We start from the raw sequence: 14,980 nt of genomic DNA, 5'->3' as shown, positions 1-14,980 counted from the left end.
GTGGCCGCTTTGTGGAGCGCGGGGGAAGGGGTCTCTGCCCGGGGCTCCCGCCGGGCCCGCGCCCTGGCACATGGCCCCGCTTGACAGCTCGCGCGGCCCCGCCCCGGCTGCGGGCAGGAGGTGGGCAATACGCAGCCGGGCGTGCGGGCGCTTGCAAACCCGAAGGAGCCGCCGTGAAGCCGTGCGCGCTGCGGATGGGACTGCCGCGGGAGTCCGAGCGCCTTAGGTTTGCGCTGCCGGCCTGTTTGCCTTTCCGCCGCGTTGTTCGTGCCTTACCCTGGAAGCCTATCCCCTCCTTGCCTCCAGCCCTTCTCAGGGCCTCATGCAGATCCCTTCTAAACCAATGAATTCCTAGGGGAAAAAACTGGGAAATGTAACCCGCAAGAGGCAAGGGTGTTAAATAGCACAGCTGGGATAGAGTTAGACAAGCTTTTGAATGCAAGGTGCTCTTCATCAGGTTTGGTGAGTAAAAGAAGAATGCTTTGCATATGGAAGGTTGTCTAGCTATCTTGACTGCACAGGCATATTTGATGTGCCATGGGGTGGTGGGCTTTGGCCCATCATGAGAGACTATAAGCTTCTTGGCACAGCAAAAAAGAAAACAGGAATGGGATTGAGGTCACAGGTTAATAACAAGGGATCTGGAAAGGGACAAGGAGCAGAGCACACTGGCCAGCATGCACTGCCCCCTAAATGAGTCAAGGTAGCTTGGGAGGAGTGACAGGAAGACAGCTACACTTGCCCAGGTTCCCCCCCAGCCAGATCCTCCTTCCTGGTTTTATAGCTGGCCAACTGGGCCAGAGCCATGAGGAGTTTGACCAGGAGGTCCCAGGGCTTGGTGGGGCCATAGACTGGACCTGACTACACAGTGGTGCAGTAAGATACCACCTAAAGAAATCCTTGCTTCTTGCATAATTCCTGGGCTGTTGTAGCTACAAGGTCACTCATGGTACCAAGTTTACCACAGACAATGGGTAAAAGTTACATTTTAAGCTTGGATCCTGCCAAACCACATGTATATGTTTAGATGAATGCAGCAATTTAGTTACCTTTTTAATGTGTGCATTTGTTTAAACCTCTAAATTTTGCATTGCATTTATCTATGAATTCATACTATTTCTGCAGTGAAGGTACTTATGCATTCAGTGTACTAGGAGAACTGGTCATCTATCCCCCATCCTCCTACAAATTAATTTAAAAGGAACTAGAAGAAGGATTTTTCATAGATTCATAGATTGTAAGGCTGGAAGGGATCTTGGAATATCATCGGGCCTAGCCCCCTGCACCAAGCAGGAAAGATCACAAGGGCCAGGGAACCCCAGCAAGGTGACTGTCTAGTCTCCTCTTGAGATTTCCAGGGTAGGCAATTGTACCACCTCTGCAGGGAGCTGTTGTCTGGAGCTGGAAGTGTTTTGTGCTCCAAAAATAATCTGGGGAGAGATACAGAAGAAGAAAGGTGTGGTGGTGATACAATATTTTTTTAAAGCTTATTTTTAACATTTAGAAATGCAGGTCTTGACTAGTCTAGATTGCTGACTGGAGAACTAATGAAATGGCGACCTTGGAACCAATAACATGAAAGCTGATCAACTGAGTGGTACCAAGATTTTTAATCAGTCTGTTTGAAATTCATGTTTGTGTTTCATGAACACCTGCTTATTAACTTAACAGCTAAATATTTTTGGAGAACGAACATGGGAAAGGGAGATTCAGCACTACAGCTCTTCCAAGCAGGTGTCAGAGCTTTAGGCCTCCCTAAGACCACCTAGGGTGAATTCAGCCAAATCAGCATTCTTGCTATTTCTAACATATAAAGAAGTAGGGAAAAGCAAAGAAGGTCACAAAACTAGAGTTTTAAATTCATAGTGCTCAGTTTTAATTATGTTCTTCTGTGGCTAAGAATTAAGAGAACTGGATTTAATTCTTGATTCTGTCATAGACCTTGGGAAAGTCACTTTGGCCATAGATATCTTAAGTCTGTACAAATTGTGTCACTGATTTGGAGACTTAAATATACCTTTCTTGAGGTATCCAGTATGAGAATTTGTATATTAAAGGTAATACCTGTAAGTAATTCATACGTAAAATGTCTTGATGTCTTTCAGTGAATCGTACTACATATATGCAAAAAAAAAAAGGTGTGTCAACTAAAACACAGCCTTGTCATTGTTTGGTCTTAAACTTCAACATGCATATATCTAGACAACACTAAAGACTGACATTGCTCTAATCTTGTACTAATCTATGTAGTAATCTCTTAGCACCATGAAAGAATTGGAGAGGCCTTTTAAGACAAGACAGACAAAAGCTGGGTGGGGAACAGGGGGAAATTCTATTAGCTGGAACTGCGACTAAAGGTGGGAGACTTTTGTGAATCTTTCCCTGTATGTCAGGGGTTAGCCCCTAGCCAATCGCCCCAGGCTCCACTGGTCCCTCTCCCCTTTATCAAGACCCCTTTTGAAAGGGTAGCCATGGACATCATATGCCCCTTGCGTAAAAGGGGCATATCAGGATATCACCCAAGGAACTTTGTCAGGATATCAGTACATTTTGGTGCTATTGGATTATGCACCACGGTATCCTGTAGCAGTTCCCCTAAGAGCTGTAACTGCTGCAGAGGTGGCGCAGGAGTTCTTGAAGATCTTTATGAGAGTGGGTCTGCCTCAAGAAATATTAACAGACTAAGGGACTAATTTTGTCCTGTGTATTTGGGGAGGTACATGAGATGCTGGAAGTGAAACATCTGAGGACTTCCATATGCCACCCACAAACATGGGCTGGTAGAGTGATTTAATCAGACTCTGAAAAGCATGATAAGGAGATAAGTGCCCCAATGTTAGGAACAGATGCTGGCCAGCCCTCTTGCTGTTTTCAGTAAGGGAAGCTCCCCAGTCCTCAATGCGTTTTTGTCCATTTGAACTATTGTATGGATGCCAACCTAGGAGGTTACTGGATTTAATTAAAGGAGGATGGGAAGCGCAGCCTCACAGGGCCAGAAATCCAGTACAATATGTGCTATAGCTCAGGGAAATGCTAGGACAAATGGGAAAGCAGGCTCATGCAGCTGCAGGAAACACAAACTCGGCAAGAGACGCAATATAATAAAAAGGCCCGGGAATGGAGGCTTGAAGTGGGGGATAGAATCTTAGTCCTACTACCTGATCAGGAGTCAAGATAGTTCGTATGGTGGCAAGGACCCAGTGAAATCCTACATCAGTAGACTTACAAGATGCGCCAACCAGGTAGACAAAAATCAAGCAGATCTACCACATAAACCTACTGAAACCATGGAAGGCAAGGGAAGCTTTATAGGTTGCTCTGTACCCTGAAGAACTGGAATTAGGACCAGAGGATCAGGTAAAGACTGCTTTTGCCAATCTGTGGAGGCTCTGAATGAAGGCTGTTCAGGCTAAAGGGGGCTGAGGCTACCTTTCAGTAACTAATGCATCAGATATTTAACTAATGTATCAGATATTATGACCACATTAGGATTATGCAGCTGCATATATAGGTGACATGATCATCTTTACAGCCAATTGGGAAGAACATCTCAGAACTTTCCAAGTGGTGCTGCAAGGATTTGGGGTCAAACTTAGTCCTGGAATTGTAGCCAATTCCAGGAAGTGTGTGATTGGGGAAAAAGGAAATGTGCTACCAGGGAGGCCAGGTTGGGAAAGGGCAGCTATTCCCCCTCATTGACTGTGTTGAGGCCTTGGACGCCTACCAACAGCCCAGAACCAAGAAGCAGGTGAGGGCATTTTTGGACTTAGTGAATTATTACCGTAAGTTAATGCCCTGCTTTTCACAATGCATGGCACCACTAACTGAGCGCATATGAGCAAGAGCCCCCATGGAAGTAAGGTGAGTGGCAGAAGCTGAGAGAGCTTTTTAAGAGGTAAAGAGAGCCCTTTGCCTCCCTTGTATGCACCTTACTTCTCAAAACCATTCATAGTGCAGACCGATCCATTGGATGGGGCCCTGGACATGGTGTTGACCCAAAAGGAGGGTGACAAAGAGAGAGAGACCAGTGATTTCATGAGGCTTCCGCCATAATCAAATAAGAATGCCCGGCAATCAAGTGGGTGATAGAAATGTTAAAATACTACCTGTTAGGGCAGCATTTTGCAGTGGTAATGGACCATGCCTCACTTCAATGGGTACAGCAGATGAAGACAGAGAATGCCAGACTCACAAGCTGGTATTTAAGCTTGCAGCCATACTGCTTTAATGTTGAACATCGCTTGGGGAGAAAAAAATGTGAATGCAGATTTTGTTTCAAGAAAGTACAAAGATTTACACTGAACACCCACCCATTTCATCAGTGGAAAAGAGCAAGGGGAGGATATGTAACAGGACCTGTATCCTGTTACTGAACACAAGAGGAGAGGGAGAGACGGAGGGGTAAGGTTCAGAGTGGTTCAGGCGAGGGAGGGTGAGGAGAGCCAGGTTTGGAAGTGAGATCTGGTTGCTGTAAGAAAGCAGATAGTGTCAGGATGGCCCATAAATTAGGTGATTAGTGAGTTAACAAGTGATCCTAGGTGAGCCATGGAGAGAAGGGAAGGATGCCTGGATACTTAAGCCCTGACCTGAAGGCTTGAAAGAGAAGGTGTGGGAAGAGTATCTGTGTGGGATGAGAAGCAATGTCCACTGAGAAAGGAGGGAGATGCTGCAGTGCAGGGCACCAAAAGCTGAATCACTGCAACTCAGACGTGGAGCACCAGAGAGAGGCTGCCTGGCAGGGTGAGGCAACCTACTGGTGAATCATAGCCAGAACTGTGGACCTGAGTTAGAGGGCCCAGCCAGACAGAAAAAAGGAGTCAAGGCTGGAGAGGTCAAGACCTTCACAAAGTCTATGGAGGCCAGAGAGTGAAGATGATAGGAAAGTTAGAGGCATTTCTCCATGAGCCCTGAGGGAGATGATGTACCCAGCAAGAGGCTATCCCACTTCTGAAACCAGCCTCTCAAACTTACAACTTAAAAAGACCAAGACGTTGCAGGCGAGGTAGGAGGCATGGCAGGAGCCAGGGATTGTGAGCAGGTGACTGGGATGGGCAAAGGACTGCTGAGAACACGCAGTGTTCCTGTCTCAGTCACTCACCCGTTGTGGGTCTTCTCCACACAGTCTAAGCTTGCCTCCCTGCTATCAACTGGATGGAGTAGAATGTCCTGTATGGCACCCTTAAAGATCAGCCCTTGTAGCCCATAATGGTTACATGTAGGCTTACATGTTCTCCCAGTATGGAGGAGGAACAGGTGAACTTATGTGGCATCCTCTAATGGCTGGCCCTTAAGGGTGTCATGCAGTGTTACCTGCTCCATACAATAATGCCATATTATTCCAAGTATAGGTTGATCTGATGTATAAGTTGACTGATTTTTATGGTTCTTCTTGAGATGGGGGAAATGGTCAATTTTTAAATAGAGTAAGGCTAGAATTGTTTCAAGTTGCTGGTGTGCTTTTCAGGCGTGGCAACTTGAATAAAAATATACCGTGTCTCTCTATTCTTCTTGCACTATAAAGAAGATATAAGAATTCCCTAGAGCTAAGTAAGGAGGCAGAGGATACCCGGAAAAAAAATTCTTGTTCCTTGAAGAATCTTAACAAAAAGAACAAACTTTTAAGGAAAAATGTCAACAGGAATTTCAATGCTAGTTGTCATTCTTCCTCATTAGTAGAAGAACTTTTTTATTGTGCCAACAATAGAACCTTGGGGGGGTGGGGGACGGACACGACACACATGACGATGACTATTTTTCCTGGAGTTTTAGATACATTAGGAGTAATTAGTATGCGTGCTTTAAGAGTGTGCCAGTAGCAGAGTATGCTTATGCTCTGGTTTATGCCCATGCAAGTCTGCCTGGGCTTATCTATATTCTGTCTCTGAACCCTAGTCCACACTGTTGGTCCATATCTTATGTGATATGAGGATAATGGAGCTTGGTTTCCCAGCTTTGTGCAGAGTGGAGCATTTCTAAATATTGGTTGCTGGTCTATTGTAGGACAGCTTGTCTTTCTTCATGGTCCCAAGAGCAGAAGTGAACTGTAGTCCATCATTATATGAAGCTGGTCCAGTTCTGCAGACTCCTTACAATAGGCTACTAATATGGATTGGCTAAGTCATATCTATTAAATGAGCCATTTTTCATTTCTGGCCAAGTGTCTTTGCTGTCGAATCGGCCTTCCAAAAGGTGCTTGATGGATATGCAGGGTGGATAAAAATCAACATTAAAAAAAAATTAAATTAAAAATTGGATTTTTTTTTCTTTAAATCAGATTTTTTTTAAATTTAATCATATTTTTATTTTTTGTTAAGATGCTTTTAAAAAGCTAAACATATAGATAGTTTTAATTTAAGATATGTTAAAGCTCAAAGATGTCATCATGAAATGGGAATTATAACTTCTAATTATATACTATTTGAGACAATATATATATAACCTTTTTAGAAGTTTTATAAATAGGTCACAACAGGCCATAGGCTATATTGGGGGATCAATCTTACGGGATTCCCAGAGGCTCCTATATAGGTTAGTAAAGATTAAATAAAACCACTTTACACAATGGGACTCAGTGCTCAGTCTAGAAGATCCCATTAAGCATCTCTGTGATGCTTAGTTTCAGTTCTCAAACTGTGGATTTGTGTCTCCAGAGATCATAGGCAGCCAGCCTTCTTTGGGTAGATGTGATATCTTTTATTAGACCAACTGAATAGTTGGAAAAACTGTTCTTTGCAAGCATTTGGGTACAAACACACTTCTTCAGGAATAGGGAAGAGGTAGTTGTCTCCAGAGATAACATCCTTGTTAACAGCAGTGTATGGAGATGAGAGATAACAGACCTAATTACCCACCCGCCAGCCGTCTTGCCTCAGCAAATTTGTGTACATGCAGTCAAGCCCTTCCCTTTCTCTAAAAGTGCAAAGTTTCAAGAAGTTAAATGAATAAAGGATATCAAACAAGAATGTACTTTTCGTAGAAAACAGTGATTAAATCAAGGCTTCCTGACCAGTGATTTAAATCAATTTGGTTTAAATTAAATGCACCCTGTGGGTATAGGAACCTTTTTGAAGCATCGAACGGACTGCTGCAGCTTTTATGTGTATGGTGGTACTTCTAAAGTAGAAGAACTATTACACTGTACTGACTTGTCTTGCAGACATGGGATAAGTACATGGCTCTGGAACTTCTTCATGAGGAAGTAGATGTGCTTAGAATGCGAAAAGTTTGCTCTAACACTGCAGCCCCAGAGAACTCATTTGAGGGAGCATGTCAGTGCAAAAATGTGTTGCTATGGCCCCCTAGAAGTGTAACTCTAGCTTGGTGCTGGCAAGTTGACTCTTGAATAATTGGTGGTAGAGGTTTGCAGTGCAATTCACAAAGTGGTGCCTGAAATAGTAGTTAGGAGGGGTTTGCCTGCCTTTACAAGAAAGCAATTAGAAGGAATATTACAGCCTTGCTTTATGGGGTAGGTAACAGAGCAGGTTCATTAACACTGATATGAGAAAGGTGCATGACTTAGCAGTAATGGGAGCTATCATTTATTTGCATAGACTCCCCTCTTAGTGAAATTGTCCACCAAAACCCCATTGATAAGTTATTTTGAGGAATCCTGCTTGTATTCTACAATGGCTCATAAAAGCATGCCCTGATTATATAGGTCCTGCAAAAAGAAAATTCAGTTACATCCTAAGCAGTTAAAGGATTGTGATGGATTTGGGAGGTTGAAACTAAGGTGGTTCTGCCTTTGCCACACTTGCATCCAGTTTTACAAAATGCTGCATATGTAATTATGACCTGCTGTTTTCTGCAGATCATTTCTGAGGGTAAAGGCAAGTATTTTCACATGAATAAATACAATTTGCTGAATCAGTTTGCACAACCAGAAAGTACACACACCAGCACTAGTACAGGTTCATGGCGTATAAGGGATGCTAGGTGTGCCCACATCTTGACTATGCAGGTGATGGTTGAGTATCTGATTAAAAATACATGAATTCTTGATTACATTTAACCAGAGGAGTTGTGGTATTATTTTTCTGTCTACTTTGTCGTTTCACTTTCAAATAAAGCATGGGGCCTGCTATGATACTTATCTTGTAAAATTGTACCTGGTATTATCTTTATTTGCATTGAGTAAAGGCTTGTATCTTAACTTATACATCTTTGGTGGTTTTTCACCTGTTATCAGTTTTACTTTTAAGTGATTTGTGATTCTAATATTTTAATAAAATGTTTTTGTATAAATGTGAATGTTGGTCTTTGCAAATACTACAGTAACAACCGATGCTATTTGGAGAACTAAGTTTGTTAAATAGACAAGTATACAAGCACAGCAAAGGCAGGCCATCTGCCTGTCAATAGTTGCAGAGGAAACTGCAGTGTGAATGTACTGCAGTGCAAAACTAGTAAGCCTAAAATAATTAAACCAAAGTGCAACATGAAATGGAAAAGCAAAAATCAATAGTACCGGCTGACTCAATTATAGTGGTATATGTTGCCTGTGGTGCCCCTTTTCTATTTCTTCCTCTTTGAATCAGTCATGGGTTGTGCAGGGCTGCACAGAGGTTGAAACAAGCATTGTTTGCCTACCACAGCCTCTGGAATTTTTTGCTGCACAAGACCCCTACAGATGTTTAAATCCCACATAATTTATAGGATGATAGAGCATGCTGGAGGAACAGGCCTTTGTAGATGTGGGGTATGTTTGGAACCACTGTGTGAAGACCCTCTGTCAACAGTCTTGCTCCCTTTTCCCCCTGTCTTTTCTTGTAATACCTGTCTCTGTTCCTGTTCCTCATATCCCTGCAGCATTGTTATGGATTCCTCAGTCCTGTGTTGCAGTTGGCAATTGTATCATGTATTCTCTTCCCTCAAAGCTGGGCTGTCTGGTCATATCTTCCTGGATGGGATGGCTCACCCTTCTGATCTGGAAGTTTTTCACAGACAGTGAACGTACCTTTTTAAGCTTCATGGCAAAAGAAAAGCACCATCTTACCTTATTTTCTGTTGTCATACAAAGGCCCCAGTTTGAAGCATACTTTTGGTATGTGTTCAGTTTCACAGTTCTTAAATGAGCATCTCAAACTACAGGTGTGTACTTGGCAAGAACACTGGACACATCAAAATAAAAACACGTGTCATGTGTTTAGATTTCATCGATATGACAAAACAGGATATCAGAGAGTGAAGAATTAGGGAGGTGGACTTGAAAGGGTTGCCCTAACTAACCTGATTGACGGACTAGAATTTCTGCTGTACAACAAGTTTGCAAACACCATCTTCCAGGAGAGAAGACAAATTAGGAGGAATACTGATGAAATGCTGAGCTAAACATTGGATGTTTGATAGCAGCAGAATGTCTCTCCTTGCTCCCTTGCCCTCAAAGCCCCACAAACTTCTTGCAAAGGGCAGAAGGAAGAATCAAAGTCTGTAGATTTTAACAGCAATGTCTTCACCAGCTTATGTTTCCAAAGACTTTTACTCAATGTGTCTGTAGGATACAAAGGATTGATAGTACCTTGGCAAAAACAAAAGCCTACGGGACATCATACATTGATTGGACTGAGTACTGTTAGCAAATAAAAATCTAGGATTCCGGACTAGCCCAGGGATTGACATGACACCTTGTTCAATGAGTGACAGAAAGGCTTTATTGACTACAAGTATTCAAAATCAAGTGAAATGAGCCCAAACCAAATCAAAGTCCAGTAATCAGCTATAAGGTGATGATTTCTTACCAAAGAGTCTGTTTCTTTTTGACTTCTCGAGTAAGTCGGGCGCATCAGCAACTGATGTCAGAGATTTCTCACTCTTGAAACATGCGGGCTGTTTGCTGTTTTACTGCCTTCTTTATACCCTTAGTTCAGCCTCTTCAAAGCATTCTTTTAGTTGTGTAAATTAAGAGAGAGTCCCAAGCAGTAATTGACAGGAAAATCCTGTTAATCAGCCTACTCATTGGTTATCAGAAATTTCTAATTTGAATGAGTTACCTTCTTCAGTGACAAGAGGTTATCCAGTTTGGAACATATCAAGAAACTGATTAACCACCAGGAAAAACATACATGTCCTTGGAAAACAAGGTAAATCATGAGAGAAGAACAAAAACAAAACTAAATCAGGAGACTCCTATCGCATGTGGAGAACGTCTCTTCCTGCACATAAACACGAGTTATAGCAAAATAAATACTTACCACACTAATTAATAAAGGATAGACATTTCACACGGTTACACACCAGACAACTAGGAGCCTGCCTGAAACCATCCAGAATATAGCAAGGTAAGCTGGAAGAGATACTTCATTATTTCTTCTCAGATGGCCTAGCCATGAACTCACTTCCTTTTGTATTATGTAGTTAGCATCAGTATTCTGTATTTTAACTTTTGTGAGTAGGCCTGAGCTTAGCATGAGTTTCAGAGTCATCAATACTAAGAATGCTGAGGCTTGGCCACCACAGCATTAAGAACTTTATGACTTTAATATACTAACTGTAATCCAGAACTATAATCCATGTTCAAATATTTTGCAGCAAAGGTATAAATGTACAGGAGTAGGAATACGTTGGTGTAACATGCACCAAAAGCAAATATTCTGGAAATTCAAGAGTTGTCCTCCCTTTCTTGAAACTGAACACACCCTGTAGAACAGTGGCTCCCAACCCTTTTTTGTGACAACCCTAAATCCAAGTCACGACCCCCACCGCTGCCACCAACTCACTCATGCTTGGTGGTACCAGCAGAGCCCAGGCTGGGCCAGGATCATGGGGGGCAGCAGCTGCAAGAGCTGTGTGAACCATGCTCTGAGAGAGCCCTGCAGGTGGGAGGGGCACAGCAAGGGGCAGAATCACACCCCCCCCCCCCCCCCCAATACTAATTTGGGTTGTGACCTGAGGTTGGCAGCCACTGCTGTAATATGGTATCATCCAGAAAAGTAACTATATTAGCTGTCAGTCAGGATTCCCTCCCTCTTTGCATGGTAACATCCCATGCAGTAACCAGTGTGGTGGACAGCATTAACTGAAGGTTCTGCTTGTTGCCACAGCACTGTGTTACTTCTGGTTTCACCTCCAAAAACATCCTCTGGGAGCACTCCCTAATATCCACTGGAACAATATCCTCAGCAGATTATATTTGCTCAAGTAGTGAGGAGATTCCAAAAATGCTGAGCCTGAGAGAGAAACTGGAGAAGATGCATGAAGGGCAGGAACTGAATTCTTTCGTGTTATTGAGGGGTTGTAGTAGCAAGCCAAATATATGAAATATAGTGTACTATAACACAGTTCTTTAATATTTCATTTTATCTGACGAGCTAAAGAATATAAGATTTCATAGAAGAACTGGTCATTAAGGTCCATGTGTTCTGATTATTTTCTAGTTTAAGAAAAGTATTTTTTAATCTCTGCTACCTCCATGTAATGCAGAGGGCAGCATACACTAGTTAGTTAGGGAATCGCTGATTTAGAAAATTGGTTTAAATTTCTCAGTCTGTTGCTAACTTTGTATGATTCTTGACAGATCACAGTCTTTCTCTGTATCCCAGGCTATGATCTTGAAAAACACTACCTTTGATAATGTTTTTACTTGGAATAATATGATTATGTGTATTGTACATATCAAATGTTAAGTGTTGGAAAAAAGATGACTGTTTGCTGATTTGGAGCATTTGTAATAAAAATCCTTAAATGTATTTTGTTCAGCTGTAAAATATTTGTACTGTAATTTACAGAGATTTTTAGTGGTGTTTGTTTGAGGCAATTATGAATAATTCTCTGATGTATAATTTAGTTGAGTCTGGATTGAATAGTCTTTTAAACTATCAATCGTGTTTTCAAAACTATATAATTCTTACTAAAATGTTATTGATGCAGATCCAGCCTGTGACAATTCCTGGAAAGAGTATGAATGTTTCAGAGAACTGGCTATTCAATCATTCCTCATTAGCATCTCAAGTTCATGCTGCTGCTGTTAATGGAGATAAGAGCACCCTCCAAAAGCTAATAGCAGGTAAATGTTTTCTTTACAAGAGTGTGTCTTAATGATTTAAAATCTCTGGCTTTTTCTGTTTTTAATTCCCAGTATTACTGTCCTTGATCTGATCTTAAAATGGAAGTACACTCAATAAAAATTGGATGCATTTTATACAGGTGTTATTATCTACTGCCTTTGCTTGATGTTGTTAAGCAAAAATGTGCAATAAAAATCTATCACTGTAATTAAGTAGTTGATACGATTAAGGAGTATATTATTTGAAGACTTCTGTTCCATGGAATTTAATATTCTGAAAAAATTGCCCTTTGGGCTGAAATTTCAGCTTGTTGTTCTCAGTCAGGAGAATCTTCTTTTATGGAAGGTTTGGTAACAGTCTGTCCAGCCAAGTCCCCTGCGTAGAAAGGGCAGTGTTTTCTTACTGCAATAAAATCACAAGAAGCAGAAAACCCTATTTGTTAATTAGTATCTAGAGTGTGCTATGTCAGTTTAAACATGGAGAAAGAGACAAGGGGAAATTTTGGTGTGTCTGAATTCAGTGGATTTGAGATTTCATCCTCCATTTTTTTTCCCAAGGAACATACAGCCTATAGTTTATTATTTTAAAATGTGGCAAATATTTTGCACTTAGGAAAATTAGTTTTGTTAAATTTTCTTTTACAAGTTTTATCCTAGACTTTGAGTTTAAGTCTCTAAGATTCCTAAATTGCAGCTCCTGTTGAGACAGTGGAAGTTGCATTTGCTCAATACTTCAGAGGACCGGACCAAGTTTTTGGACCTCAATGAAGGTGAAGACCTTTGAAGTACCACGGTATTGAAGTTTAGATTCACAAAAAGACTTACAGACCCAGCTATTGGAGTAACATTCAGGATTGTATATAGAACCTGAGTGCTTGACTTGGGATTGTGCATATCACTTCAAGATCTGGGTGCCTAAAAGTCCCTAGTAATGGGATTTATGACATCCATCAAGTTGGGTAGGCGAATACTTACAAAGATGATAGGAGATTTCAGAGAGAACATGCATTTGAAATCTCATTTCACTCCAGAGTTTAGGTCTTTCCTTGCAGCCCTGAGTTAGATAACTTGGTTTTCCAACTTAAAATCCTTCTCCTAGCCTTAGTGCTTAAGTTGTCCTTTTGAGTACAGATGATTGGCTTGCTGTTCTTAGACACAACCAGAAGAGGCAGACAAGTGCTTCCACCCATCCTTCATATCAGGGTTGTCCAGCTGGTGGCCCAGAGCCTCATGTGGCATTCCTACCAAACTGGGCTTCTCACAGAGCTTACATATGGGGAGATGTTTGTTGTTTTTGATTGGGCTCAAGTGGACGATAGGCAGGATTTAGGTACCCAAACTTTTTATCAGTAAACAAGTAGAGGTGCACCGATACATCGGTCCTATATCGTATCGGCATCAATATAATGACCCTCTGGGTCAAGATACAAAGGGGCTTAGGAGAGGGGGACCTGATGGTGAGAGTCTACTATAGACCAAGAAGAGGAAAGTGATCAAGTATTCTCCAGGGAACTGACTGGGGTAGCCAGCACTAAAGACCTGATTGTCATGGGTGACTTCAACCTTCCTGACATCTTTTGGGAAGATCATTCAGCCAGCTCCAGCAGGTCAGGCAACTTCCTGGCAGCTATCGATGACCTGTTCTTGACACAGGCTATGGAAAGACTGACTAGGGGTAGAGCCACTGGACTTAGTGCTGACCAAAGGGGGGGACATGGTAGGTGACCTGAAGATTGGCAGTCCTCTGGGCGACAGTGATCATGACCTGATTAGGTTCACCATCCACCGAAAAGCTGGGAATTCAGTCAGTAGAACAAGTCCTAGACTTCAGAAGTGCAGACTTTGGTAAACTCAGGAGACTACTCAGAAAGGCCCTCAACAACCATCGACTGAATGATTTGGGAGTTCAGGATTGGTGTTGCTTCCTTAAGGAGGCAGTTCTCAGTGCTCAAAAAGAGGCCATCCCCACACAGTCAAAAAGCGGGAGAGGGGCAAAGAGACCTGCTTGGCTCGTATTAGGGAATTTCTGAAAAAGAAAAAATAAGCATATAAGTGGTGGCATCCAGAGAGGAGTACAGACTTATGGCCAGGGTCTGCAGGTATGAGATACGGAAAGCCAAGGCAGGCATGGAGAGCAAACTGGCAACCAAAATAAAGGACAACAAAAAGTCCTTCTGTAGCTACATAGGGAGCAAGAAAAAATCAAGCTCCACTGTCTTACTTAATACAGGGGAGCAGCCACAATTGAGCCTCGTGAAAAGGCAGAGCTAAATACTTACTTCACATCAGTATTCCTGAAATCAGACTGTAGATGTTCACTTGTCCAGAGGCCCGAGAAAGATGGGGAAGACAACAGTCCATATGAAATCAGTCCCAAATAGGTGAGGGTACTCTTAGAACATTTGGATGCGTTCAGGTCTGCTGGGCCAGATGACCTGCATCCGAGAGCCCTGAAAGAACTGCCTGAGCTCATGGTAGGGCCCCTGGTGAAGCTGTTTAAAGAGTCGTGGAATTCAGGAGTGGTCCTGAACAACTGGAAGAGGGCTAACATGGTACCCATCTGTAAGAAAGGGAAGTGTGATGACCTTGCAAACTACAGACCGGTCAGTTTGACCTCTGTCCTGGGAAAAATCTTTGAAAAAATTGTCGAGGAGGCTGGGGCAGGGGCAGGGGCAGGCATAGCCCAGTTGAGATGGGTCAGAGCACGGCACTGGACGGAGCTGGAAATGGCTCATCTGGGGGGGCATGGGGGTCTCCCACCACACTGCGTGCACCCTGGGAGGGCATGGGGGGGGGGGTGTGCCCCTGGATTTGTGTGCGGGGCAAGGGCGTTAAGCTGGGGCTGTGCTTGGAGTGGGCGGCAGTGGTGCTGGCAGGGTAGCTATGGTGGGGCACTACAGCCACCCCAAAATTCACCATAGCCCCCACTCCCAGCACTGCCACCACTGCCCACCCCAAGTGCACCCTGGCCCAGCCCGC

General features: G+C 42.8%; 1 protein-coding gene across 1 annotated transcript in view; it reads left to right on the top strand.

Moving 5' to 3' along the window:
- Window positions 1-2,322: 2,322 nt before the first annotated feature.
- The window catches only part of LOC102367837 (inversin-like), a 108,822-nt gene continuing 96,164 nt past the window's right edge, over window positions 2,323-14,980 (top strand). The window contains exons 1-2 of the mRNA XM_006038624.2: window positions 2,323-2,357; window positions 11,866-12,001. Coding sequence (XP_006038686.2) covers window positions 11,896-12,001 — 106 coding nt within the window. The 5' untranslated portion in view covers window positions 2,323-2,357; window positions 11,866-11,895. The remainder of the gene's footprint in view (window positions 2,358-11,865; window positions 12,002-14,980) is intronic.

The sequence above is a fragment of the Alligator sinensis genome, unplaced genomic scaffold (genome assembly GCF_000455745.1).
Source record: "Alligator sinensis unplaced genomic scaffold, ASM45574v1 scaffold1590_1, whole genome shotgun sequence".
Lineage (NCBI taxonomy): Eukaryota > Metazoa > Chordata > Crocodylia > Alligatoridae > Alligator > Alligator sinensis.
This window is presented reverse-complemented; position numbering and strand designations above follow the sequence as displayed.